General features: G+C 35.3%; 1 protein-coding gene across 1 annotated transcript in view; it reads left to right on the top strand.

Moving 5' to 3' along the window:
* GINS1 (GINS complex subunit 1) overlaps positions 1–10,650 on the top strand; it is a 46,339-nt gene extending 35,689 nt beyond the window's left edge. Inside the window, exons 6-7 of the mRNA XM_033936460.1 lie at positions 6,967–7,041; positions 9,738–10,650. Coding sequence (XP_033792351.1) covers positions 6,967–7,041; positions 9,738–9,806 — 144 coding nt within the window. The 3' untranslated portion in view covers positions 9,807–10,650. The remainder of the gene's footprint in view (positions 1–6,966; positions 7,042–9,737) is intronic.
* The last annotated feature ends 2,390 nt before the right edge of the window (positions 10,651–13,040 follow it).

Raw genomic sequence — 13,040 nt, 5'->3', positions numbered from 1 at the left:
CTCACCCCCCCTTCCCGCGGACCCGACTACCTTGGCGATTCAAGCAGCGTGTGCACCAGTTTTCACATGCTGCTTCGGGCCCTTCTACTTCCCTGATTTGCTCTGCCGCGTCTCTGATGATGTCATCAAGGACGTGCCAGAGTAAATCAGGGCAGTAGAAGGGCCCGAAGCAGCGTGTGAAGACTGTTGCACACGCTGCTTGAATCGCCGGATAGGTAGTCAGGTCTGTGGGAAGGGAAGGGGGGGCGCAAGGACTCTGGGGAGAATGGCAGACACCGGCCCTGTACTAACTCCCGTGGACAGGGGGAGCAGGAAGGGGTGCTGATGGACAGGGGTGGGGGAAATGAAGGGAGGCCTATTGCTGGACAAAGGGAGCAGGAAGAGGTGATGATGGACGGGGGGGGAAGGAATGGAGATCTATTGTTGGACAGGGGGAGCAGGAAGAGGTGATGATGGACACGGGGGAAAAATGAAGGGAGGCTTACTGCTGGACAGGGGGAGCAGGAAGAGGTGCTGATGGACAGGGGGGAGGTAAAACAAAGGGAGAAGGGCTGCTGCTGGATAAGGGGAGCAGTGAAGGGGTGGTGGTGGACACAGGGGAGGTAAAAATAAGGGAGAATGGACAGGAAAAAGCGGCTAAGGAGACAGAGAGAGAAAGAAATAAAGACAAACACACATATATTCTAGCACCCGTTAATGTAACGGGCTATAAAGCTAGTACTATTAATAATACTTTCCTTCATTCCAATCATAATTCCAACATACATCACAATTAAATATAAGAAGGGGCAGATAATCAAAATCACATTCTTTCCTTACAATAATCTAACTTAATCTTTAAATCCTATCCCTCCCCCCCCCCCTCCAGAGGCCAGGAGGTGACTAAGCTATTATAAATTCAAACAATTATACTCTCTTCTAACATAGTAGATTCTTCCCAAGTTCATATTTTTTGAAATGTAGATACCTTATATATCTTTTAATCTTTTCATGTTTTTAAAGATTAATATTATAGAAAACAGTATATGATTGGGTTTGATATAATGAAAGATTATTTCATTTTAATATATATAAGTATAATATGATTATACAATGTGATATTTTTAAATTTATAAAATTAAATATATTTACATAAGATTTAAATTAAGGTCAAAAATAGTAATGGAACATATAATTTGATATACAGGAACCATAGAAGGGAACTTAAAATATAATCTATATTATATGATTTATTAGATTTAGATTAAAATAAGAGTGTATTGAATAATAGAATAATAAATTAATTTAAAGTCTATATTAACATAAAATCTCAACCGGATTTATAGAAATATGAAATGTCAAGGAAAATATTAATTATCTTTAAAACTACTATAATATATATGACTTATTTGTGAATCTTAACAGATTTGGACTTTCAGGGAGTGTTTTTTGATACCGATCTAATATGTGTGTTGCCAAGTGTGCACTGCTATTAATTAGGGGGGAGGGAGGGTGGGATGGGAGGAGAGGGGAAATGGGAATGGGAAATTATATTGTTACAATGTATGGATATCTGATTGTAAAACTTATATTACATTTAAATCAAAATAGTTCTAAAATTTTAAATGGATATTAAAATATATACAATTAATGTCAATGGTTTAAATCATCCTATCAAAAGAAACAAATTATTAGGATTTCTCCATAAGCAAAACGCCGATATATACTTTATACAAGAGACTCATCTCTCAGATAATGAATCTAGGAAGTTAACAGGGGGTTGGATATCAAAATGTTTCTATTCACCTGCTTTAGGAAAAAAGGCTGGGGTAGCGATCCTGATAAATAAGAAATGCACTGCAAACTTTAAATTAATAAATTTTGATCCTTCAGGAAGATGGGTACATATTAAAATGGATTTGGGAAGTACAACCCTTGATTTATTTAATCTTTATGCTCCTAATTCAAATCAAAAGGAGTTTTTCAATCAAATTCAACAGATATTACTACCACTGGCTACTTCTAACTTAGTAGTAGCTGGAGATTTCAATGCTGTAATGGATCCAATTATAGACAAAAAACCAAGTAAAATCATAAAATCTTTAGGACTAGATAATTTAATACAATCTTGTAATTTAATAGATATATGGCGTATCCTTCATTTTAATGATCGGGAATATTCTTTTTGTTCTCAAGTCCATAAATCTTTTTCAAGAATTGATTATATATTTGTAAATAATAACATAGCGCAGCATGTATCAAAAGCAGTAATTGATCCCATTATAATTTCAGACCATGCTGGTGTGTGGATTAACCTTCAGAATTACAATAATGATCAATTTAATACAATATGGAGATTTAATAATGATTTATTAGCAGACTCGAAATTCTTAGAAGATCTTAAAGCAAAAATGCAAGAATTCTTTCAATTTAATACTTCTGATGACATTAATATAGAAATTTTATGGGATGCTTTTAAAGCAACAATGAGAGGAAATATAATTTCATATTCAGCTTTTATTAAAAAACAACTTAAAAAACAATATGAAGATATGGAAAAACAAATAAAAATTTTAGAAAATAAATTAATTACAAAATGGGAAAACAATACATTACAAGAGTTGTTAAAAGTAAAAGTTAAATATAATGAGATTTCTTCTCAAATTGTGAGGAAAGATATTTTCAATAAACAAGTACAATATTATGGCAATTCAAATAAAGCAGGAAAATTATTAGCAAATTTTCTTAAAGCAAAGAAAAGAAAATCTAAGATTATTGCAATTAAAGATATACAAGGTAACACACATACCAACACAAAAGATATTATAACACAATTTCTTGATTTTTACAAGGAATTATACACTTCTAATTCTTATAAAAATAAAGAACAAGACGGATTAACTTTCTTAAATTCTTTTATTGGACCGAATATTCCGGATCATATAAAAGGAAGTTTAGAAGAACCTATATCTTTAAAAGAAATAGAAACAGCATTGAAGTCTCTTAGAGTTGGATCCGCTCCAGGTGGAGATGGTTATACTGTTGAATTTTATAAATCATTCCAAAATATCATATTACCATATCTGTTAAATTTGTTTCAATATCAAATAAAGAATGAAAATATATCTGGTACTATGGCAGAATCGATAATTATAGTCTTACCAAAACCAAACAAAGATCCTACTCTGGTTTCAAATTACAGGCCTATTTCATTATTAAATGTGGATAATAAATTAATGGCTAAAGTATTAGCATTAAGATTGGCAAAAGCTCTTCCTTTCATTATTGATGTACATCAAACAGGATTTATTGCTAAAAGACATTCATCAGACAATACTAGACTTGCATTCCACTCATTAAATTTAGCAAAAAATATAAATGATCCAGTTTTTTTAATTTCTTTAGATGCAGAAAAAGCTTTTGATAGAGTGGAATGGAATTTTATATATCAAGCTTTACATTGGTTTGGTATAGGATCCGGTTTTATTAAAATGATTCAGACATTGTATAGCTCTCCTGGAGCAAGATTATATATTAACAATAATTTATCAACTAAATTCAACTTGCATAGGGGAGTTAGACAAGGATGCCCTTTGTCTCCATTACTTTTTGATGTTGTCCTAGAACCTTTATTAATTGCAATAAAAAAAACTAGGGAAATAAAGGGAATCTCATTTACCAGTTTTGAATTTAAATTATCTGCATATGCAGATGATATATTATTATATTTAAGAGAACCGGAAATTACTATTCCATGTATGCTTAATTTAATAGAAAAATACGGTACATTTTCTGGATATAAAATTAATTGGAATAAATCTGAAATCCTCCCAATTAATGTTCATTGTACCAAAGGATTATTTGATCCATATTCATTTATTTGGAAAGAGGATGGAATAAAATACTTAGGAATTATGATCAAAAATACAATTGAAGACACAGTCAAAGAGAATGAAAAACTTTTATTGAAAAAAATAACAGAAATGTGTGAGCAATGGAATCCATTACATCTTTCTTGGTGGGGAAGAATTCAAACAATTAAAATGATGATATTGCCTGTGGTTTGTTACCAAATGAGTACGATTCCAATATTTTTTCAGGGGTCATTTTATAAAAAACTTAACAATATTCTTACAAAATTTGTTTGGTTTGGGGAAAAGACCAAGAATCGCTTTAGTATCATTACAAAGACCAATTATGGAAGGGGGGGTAAATTTTCCAAATTTTTATAGGTATCATCAAGCCTATATTTTAAGACAGGGTATGTATTGGATCCTCCCAGATCTCTTAGAAAATGTACCAGATTGGCTGTATTTAGAATGGCGGCTCCTGTTCCCTTTAAATCCAGAACACTTAATTTCTATATCAATGCCTATAAGATACAAAGAACACAGAATCTTATTAGATACTTGGAAAACATTAAGATACATAAATAATCTGACACCAGAACCAATTGCTAAATCCCTAAATCAATCAATATGGGTAAACTCCAGGATCAGAATTGGCGGATTTAAAATCGTCTGGAAACAATGGATAACTGCAGGAATAAGAACATTAAATGATGTCATATCAGAAGGTTCCTTGCTTAGTTTTTCACAATTGTAAAATAAATTTAGACTAAATAAAACACAATTTTTTAAATGGATGCAATTGAAGCAAGCCATTCAGGTAGGGTTCCCTGAATGGAAAATTCTCAATACTCAATATAGTTTGCAAGTTTTATGTTTCCAGACGGATTTCTTGGGTCACCAAGCCGCAAAATGGTATAAATTAATAAATGGATTTCTAAATAAAAAAAAGAAAACTGGACTTAGGGATATTTGGAGCATTGAGATTGGACAGACAATTTCTGCATCTCAATGGCCAAAATTCTGGTCCTGGAGATTAAGATTAACAAAGTCAGCATCTATGAGTCAAACATGGTTATTTTTATTACATAGAGTGTTATGGACCCCGACGCGCTTGCAAAAGATAGATAATACTAGATCTAATAGATGTTGGCATTGTAAAATAGAAGTAGGGACATTGGATCATTTAATTTTTTTTTGTCCCTGTATAAAAGCTTTATGGAATTTAATTTGGCCCCAAATAAATATATTACTAGAAAATCACGTAGGACTCTCATATGATACCATATTATTCGGTACTGCAATGAGAACACAGAGTCCAATATCAGCAAATAATAATAAATTACTTTTAATATTGACAGGAGTTGCCATGCAGCAAATCACACAAAATTGGAAAGATTTTACCAAACTAAATTATACATTCTGGTGGAACTCGGTATGTCACATTTACAAAATGGAGAAAATTTTGGCTTTACAACAAGGAAATATTAAAAATTTTAAGAAAATATGGGATCCATTGACTAATTATTCTAGAGATCAGATATCTTAACACATTGATAATAGTAATATAGGGTTAGGGTGGGAAATATAGATATTAATATGAAAGAAAAATGGAAAAACAATTAATAGGGGAAAGGGATGAATATCTATGATATGAATTTGTACATACATATATATTTTATTATACATTTTATAATATGTGATTCATGTATTGAAAGAATGAAAATTCTATAAATAAAAAGTTTAAAAAAAAAAAGACTATTGTAATTTTTCCAATTACTGGTGATATGTTGTATAGCAACTCCTGTCATAATCAATAAAAGTTTATTATTACTTGAAAAAAAAAAAAAAGAAATGTAGATATCTGGTTTCTTCACATAGCAGTTAGTTTAGACATATTATAAACAAATTTTATCTTACATTAATTTTAATATCCAATGTAAAGACTATTAGGGCTAATTTGCTATCACCCATCCACTGCTGCAGATCTTTTTTACTAGCTAATAAAATTTCTGCAGGGAATACCTCTAAAGGATTCTATCAATTCTTTTCCAAGGTTGTTCTGATCAATGTCTCCTTGTAGTATTGTTGTCTTTGAAGTCATTGATTCTACCAAATCTCCGGCACAAAAAGCAAATTCTTTAAGACCTGGTTTTACTTTTTTATTTGCCATGCCTCCATCAATTCCCAAAATGAGACAAGTTGTATAATTCAAATTTAACCACTCAGGGCAGGAAAAAATATTTTTTCAAGCAAGGTACTACTCTTACTAGTAACCCTCTCAACTATGGGAAAATCTTAACCAACATGTAGACTCCATTCTTCACCACCATACTGCCAGTAATAGCCCTGCCTGCCACTGTAATCTATGTCCCAGTAGAGTCGTTAAGTCCAAAATTAAGCACTTGGGGCAGAAAAAATGTTTTGGGTTTTTTTTTTTTTTTTTCAAATAGGATGTTCCTCTGTTACAATCAACCCTTTCAACAAAGGGCAAGACCCATCCACCAGGTAAGCTCTGCCATTCACCTCCGTGTTGTTGGCGGTGGCATCGGCAGGTGAGGATAGTTGCAAAATCCAAATTTAACAGCTCAGAGCAGAGGCAAGGCTTTTCCGGCAGGACACTTCTCTCTCCTCAGCAATCTTCTCAACGAATTTGGTTGAAATTCAATGGGGTAGAAGGCTAATTACACATCATCCAGCATGGAGCTGATCCCAGGTCACACGCTACCCGACCATTCGTTTCCGCTAATTCACCGGAGGTCCTTCCTCAGGATTGCATTTCTAATGAAAAGTCTTGTCTCGTCTACTGTAATCCTTGGAGTGTAGTGTGGGCCAGTTAAGGGTCCTAGCCAAAGGAATTTGGTTTTGTTCTTATTTAGTTTGAGGCAGTGGGTTGTGGTCCAGTTTTCTGTTTTTTTTCTAGGCTGCAAAAGAGCTAGTCTGTGTCTATGCTTTCAGGCAATATCACCATTAGTGTTTTTGATTTATCTTTCTGTCTACGGACAGTTCCCATTACAGATTAGCTGCTGCACTTTACCTTGGTTCTGCTGCAATTATTGTACTTTGTAGAAGAAAACAAACAGTATCTTGCCTATAAACACGCTCAATTGCAGATGTTTCCCCCCTCCCTCCATTTTAGGTGCGGTGTTTACAAGACTATGGTGAATTTGAGATTGATGATGGCACTACAGTCCTCCTGAAGAAGAACAGTCAGGTAACTACAGCTGATATAGGAAACGTTGTTTTTTGTTGGGGGTTTTTTGTTTGTTTGTTTGTTGTTGTTTTGCAAGGAACACATAAGAAATAGTTACTCTTTCCACTGATATTTGTAATTCCCAACTTCATTCTTCATAGTATCATGTCAGGCAATACTATATTTTATTATAGGCAGACCCTGGGTTAAGAACGAGTTACGTTTTTAAAGCTTTTTTTAAGTTTGATTTGTATGTAACTCAGAACTTGTAGATTTTAAGATTCTTGTTGCTTACCTCTGCTCCCAGCTGACAAATGGACCAACTGTCCCTACCATTGTTCTCTCTAAGGTACAGCATGCACAACCACACACTGTTCTTAATGTCCCCATGCATCATTCCTGAATCTGCTGCAGGAGAAGTGTAGGAGTCTAAGCCACTGGGAATACTGCTCAGTGAAATCAAATGAAGCCGCAACCGTGTTCTTAAGTAGGAGTCTTACTTAAGTCAGATATCTGTAACTTGGGGATTGCCTGTATTTTAATATGAATAAACCTTAAATATAATTGTGATGGTTTGTACAAGTTACTTTATGTAAAATTAAAGTAGACCTACTCAGCTGATGGAAGCATATTGGGTGCCCAGGTGAAGCTTCAATCTTATACCTCCAATTAACTTTCAAACCCCTAATCTGTGCCCTTCCCCACCCCCAAGAATATCATGCTTACATATAGCATATGCACAAATGAGGGACATTTCCAAAAGTCATTTAACCAGGTAAATGATTATTAAAATTGTCATGTCTTGCTGCAGGTAAAATTATTTGATTCTTTGAATTTGTATGACTATTGGGATCTATTGTTTTGGGTTTGTTTTTTTGTTTTGTTTTGGGTTTTTTGTTGGTTTGTTTTTTTTGCTGCAATGCCAGAAACTGCTGCCCTAGGCAACTACCTAGGCTTGCCTAGTGGTTGAGCTGGCCCTTGACCTAGAAATTCATAATAATGTAGCAAGTCTATGGCCAATTTGGTTTTGGTAATAAGTTCCACCAGAGAATAATATTAATTTATTATTATATATTGCCAGACCATGAATGGTTCTAGGTAATTCACAGCAGTTAAGGCAGAACATCCAGTGAATATACAGTTCAAAAAGATACATCAATTTCTAGAATGTGCACAATACATGTTGTATTTTAAAAGCATTAGGAAGCTTGGGTTACAAATTTGTCAAATAGTTGTGTCTTTAATAGTTTCTAAAAAAACAATAAGATGAGACTCCTGGCATGATTTTGCCAAGCAGGTGTTCATTTTGGCTGCCTGGAAAGAGTTCTCTCGAAATCTCTTCAAACGACACAATTTGACAGTAGGATATGTGAATAACTGGACTCTACTTGTGGGCTTATTGGAGTAATGCTGTGCTACTAGTGACAGTATCCTTGGGGTGTGGGGGCTAATGGTACTGTACTTAGCACTTCCCCATTAATTGCCTTATTCAACTGGGAAGTCTCCACTAGGATTGGCCAATTTTGGCCATCTTAGAGAGGTTAAGACTGGCCTGGAATCATGGTACATACCAAGAAAAAATCAGATGTAGGCGCTGTGTCAGTGCAGGAATCTCGTGACTGGTATCAATTTTTTTTTTCTTCGGCTAGATTGTGGGTACCATTTTCTTGTGAGCTAAACTTTCTCCAACCTCCTTTCAAGAACACCCCCGCCCCATCTATACTGCACTTTCTATGTTGCTCCCTGTCCAGCCTGACCCACCAAGTTCTTAAAAGTCTCTCTTGCCTTCCTACCCTATCCATACCACACACTTTTCCATCTCTTCTTTCTCTCTTTTTTTATTATCTTTATTCATTTTCAAACCAAAAACATACAAAAATGCATTTTCAAGTTATTTGAAAAACAACCTCATCTTTCTCAACACTTTCCCTTAATCACTTCTTTCTCTTTTCCATCTTGTACTGTATTGCCCTTGCTTCTTTCTTCTATGTGAAATATTCTTTGTTTCAATTTAAAAAAAAAAAAGGAAACTAGAAACCAAGCCATAGTTCATTTGGTTGTTAAGTGTACTATGTGTTCCCCTGAACAAGAACTCTCCACAGTAGTCCTAATAATGTGGACTAGAAATATAAGTTTGTGTATGATATTATTGTTTCCTGGAATTGATTTGTAATTGCTTATTGTTTTTATTTGTTGTAATAAATGAATAATCTTATAAATTAAAAAAAAAACAACCTCTCCAAAAAAAAACAACCCCCAAGAACTCTCCACTCACCCCTCCAAAAAAAACCAACCAACCAACCATCCAAGGTCAATAGTCCCTCCCCTCCCCCAAATCAAGTTCACAGACATAGCAAACTTACTTGGTTTCTTATACCCTCCTATATCTGTATGTCTAAGACATGAACACTCAAAGGCAACAGGAAAAGAAAAAAAAAAATCCCCAACCAATCATACCTACAGTCCAGCCCTGGAGACCTCCTGCTACGGCCCATCTCCAGAATCCAAGATCAAAATGAATTAAGGACTAAGCTTCTAGCCCTGGGAGTTAAAGATTAAATATAAGAATCCAAACTTGTAAAAAAAATAAAAATAAAAGCCACCATCTTCAAGAAAATTTATCAACTTGATTTGTTTATATATATACTACAATAATATTACTTTATGCTATATTCTTTTATTTTACAAATTTATAACACTTCTTCCTTGTTTTTCAGCATTTCTTACCCAGATGGAAATGTGAACAATTGATCAGACAAGGAGTTTTGGAGCATGTGATGTCATGAAGCCCTGAAGTATATAAATCGGCAAACCGTTGGATGTCCTCATTAGGGATTGACTTAAATGAAAACACTTATATAAAATCTTACAAAATAGCTAGTTTCAGAGGATATTTGTGTATTCAATGATTGACCCCCCCCCCATTAAATTATATCTGCTTGATTAAAAATCTTTCTTTTGTAATTATGACTTTGGTGTAATGTGGGGTGGTTTCCTTTCCGAGTGTAGGTGTGTTTATGGCCTCAGGCTAAAATTAGTCATAATAATGTAATGTACTCAGTTTTGTAATCAACATTGCCATTCATTTTAATTCATAAGAACTCCTTTCCCTGAGCCAGCCAGAAACTTGATTAGGCATGCCAATAGAAGATCAAAATATAAACTGTGCTTGTTTAATTTAACAAAACAATATACAATTATTATAAAAATATGAATGCTCTTCAGATCTATCTTATCCACCTAGCTGGCTTTTTTTGTTGTTGGGGGGGGGGGTCCTTTTATGCCTTCTTATATCTTTTTCCAGCTCAGTGTTTTCTTCATTATTCCCTCTTTTTCAAATTTTTCTTTTCTTGGAGTAGTAGCCTAGTGGTTGGAGAAGAAAGCTTGTGACTTAGGACATGTTGTTTCTCCCTCTTATCACCTCAGGTACAAACTTAAATATTAAGCTCTCTGGAGATGAAGAAATACCTACTATAACTTATTCTAGTGCAATGGGGCTAGTAGTCCTGCACCCTTGTACATCTGAACCCAAAAGTTGCTTGCAGAATATCGCTCAACTCCACCTCCTTCCCAGTAGGCATGCCCCCTTAGTTTTTCTTCTGCAAGTACATGGCCTAAATGTGTTTCTGATCTGGTCTGCAGTTTTATTAATTTGGGGTTTTTTTCCTGTCTTAAGTTTTGAGGCTTGGTATGCAGAAGTTTCCTCTTGTTAGGCCCTCTGCCTGGGAGAAGACACTACCGCAGCAGAAGTCTGCTATTAGTAGATCAACCCGTCAAGGACACCTGTCTAGCCCAGCTGCAGTAATATTTTTGGAGCTCAGGGGCCGTCCCCTGAGTAGCTGCACAAGTGCAGGCTACCATCCCTATTGCAGCAAGAGCTTCTGGGGGTTGAGGCTCAGTCCAACATCAGATTGATTGGCAGCCCAAAGACCAAGCTCGTAGAGCAAACCTGTGAGGCAGTTTCTTTATTTCAGCGGCACTTCTGAGCTGAGGCAGGCAGGCACTACATGCCACAGTAAAGCTATTGTAGCCTATAGGGAAAATTAGGGGGATCTCAAAGTGATTTGTGAAGGTTTCTGAGGCCAGAGCTAGGGTCTCCTGCCTCCACAACTCCTTTCCTTGTAATTTTTGAATTCCCAGGGGAACCCCTCTGGGCCCAAATTCGCTGGCGACAGCTATCTTGGATTTTAAATGGGGGGTTTTTGTTTTTTTTTTTTGGGGGGGGTTCTAAAGCATCTATCTGTCTGAAAACCTCTAGATTTTGCTTAAAATAGATAGGATGGACCCCTCAGGCTTTTCTATCCCTGTTTGTGTTGGATGGTCAGCTGAAGAACATCTGAATGCCACAGGGCATGTGGGGAAAGGGCAGGAGCCTTGGCAGTCTGAGTCCTCCAGCGCTGGAGATCCACAGGCAGTTCAGTCCCAGGGGATGACAATGCATGTACTTTTGTTCAAAATATACAAATGTAAAACCTTATGAAGAAACATTGGAATATAGTACAGACACAAGTATTCCAGAACACACATTTAAGAGCTGCATTTTCCCATGGAAAGAATTTGAAAGAGTTAAGTCCATCTATGTTGAAAACCAAAAAAGAGTTGCCATTGCCAGGCTTGAAAGGACATTTTAAATGTGGCAAATGTAAGAATTGTAACATCACACTTCAGACAGATACATTTGTTAATCCAACAGTGTCATATTTTTAGCAATTGTAACACCAAATTTGCTGTATATGCTATAATTTGCCCTTGCAACAAAGTATATATTGGAAAAACCACATGATGTTTCAGAAGATGAAATGAGTATAGATACAACATTAAAAGAGAAGTTAGAGGCACCCTTAGTAATCCACTGCAAAGATTTCCATTACAGTTTTGATCAGTTGAAATGTCTAATCAGTGATGTTGTCCATAGAAATAGACGTGGGGCAGACTGTAAAACTCTTGACTCGGAGAACAATGCTGGATCCACATACATATAATGGAACCTACTGGTTTGAATAGCCAGATAGAATGGAATGTGTTTTTTTAAACATCTTTTGCATAGGGACCCGATCATCTATAAGCCCTCAGTCAGTAATGGCATTCAAATGAATGACACAATTGATAGCGCTCTAACATACTGACACAAACTTTTTTGCTGAGACTGATGTCATGTTCCAGCTCGCTTGTATTAAGGTAATGATATGAACAAGTCTTAAGTAGTGACAGGTGATGCTAGGGTCGAGTCTGAGTGGACTGAGATAGAAAGAACGCATATTCTCAGGGAATGGTTGTGTGGTTCACAACATCTTATTTAAAAGCACCAGCCATTTTGAAAATATTTTGAATGGAAAGCTGAGCTGAATTAGCAGCAAAAGTAATGATGATATTGTGTTTTGTTAACAGTGCTTGCATTCTCAGTTGAAATTATACTCTGCTGTTTTATGTTGCTTCTAACTACATATAGATTTGGTGGCAAAAATTTAGTTATATGAGTGTTGAATCCAGTAGCACTGCCCCTGAAGAAGCCAGTGATCAGTGAAATGGGCTGGCCTCTGGCGGGAGCAAAGATAAGTGCTAAGTTCAAAATATTTTGGGTTTTCTAATTGAAGTTTGACATTAAAAGACTGCTCAGTCTGTACTACTCAGTCACACCAAATGTTAGTTGGTCCTGAATTTATAAGCAAAGTTGTTTGGAGAGAAAAATGAAAATAATAAATCAAAGTAAGAAATTTATTGAGAAGAAAATTAAATATCCAGATATAAACCAAACCTTAAGTTTATATACCGTATCATCTCCACGGATGTGGAGCTCGGCACGGTTTACAAGAACTTAAAATATAGGAAGGGAAATAAAAGGTTTACATGAACTTATATATAGAAGAGAAGAGTAAGGGGGATAGAATTACATTTTAATGAAAAGTATTATCAAAGAATACTGGATAATTTAAAGTCATTACAGAGGTTTTTTGGCCAATGATTGCAAACTCCAATCCAGTGTTTGTGTCTTGTTCAATTTTCAGACATTGGGGTTTTGA

This window comes from Geotrypetes seraphini, chromosome 3 (assembly GCF_902459505.1).
Source record: "Geotrypetes seraphini chromosome 3, aGeoSer1.1, whole genome shotgun sequence".
NCBI classification, from domain to species: Eukaryota; Metazoa; Chordata; class Amphibia; order Gymnophiona; family Dermophiidae; genus Geotrypetes; species Geotrypetes seraphini.
The sequence above is the reverse complement of the archived record's forward strand: the minus strand, read 5'-3'. Positions and strand labels throughout refer to the sequence as shown.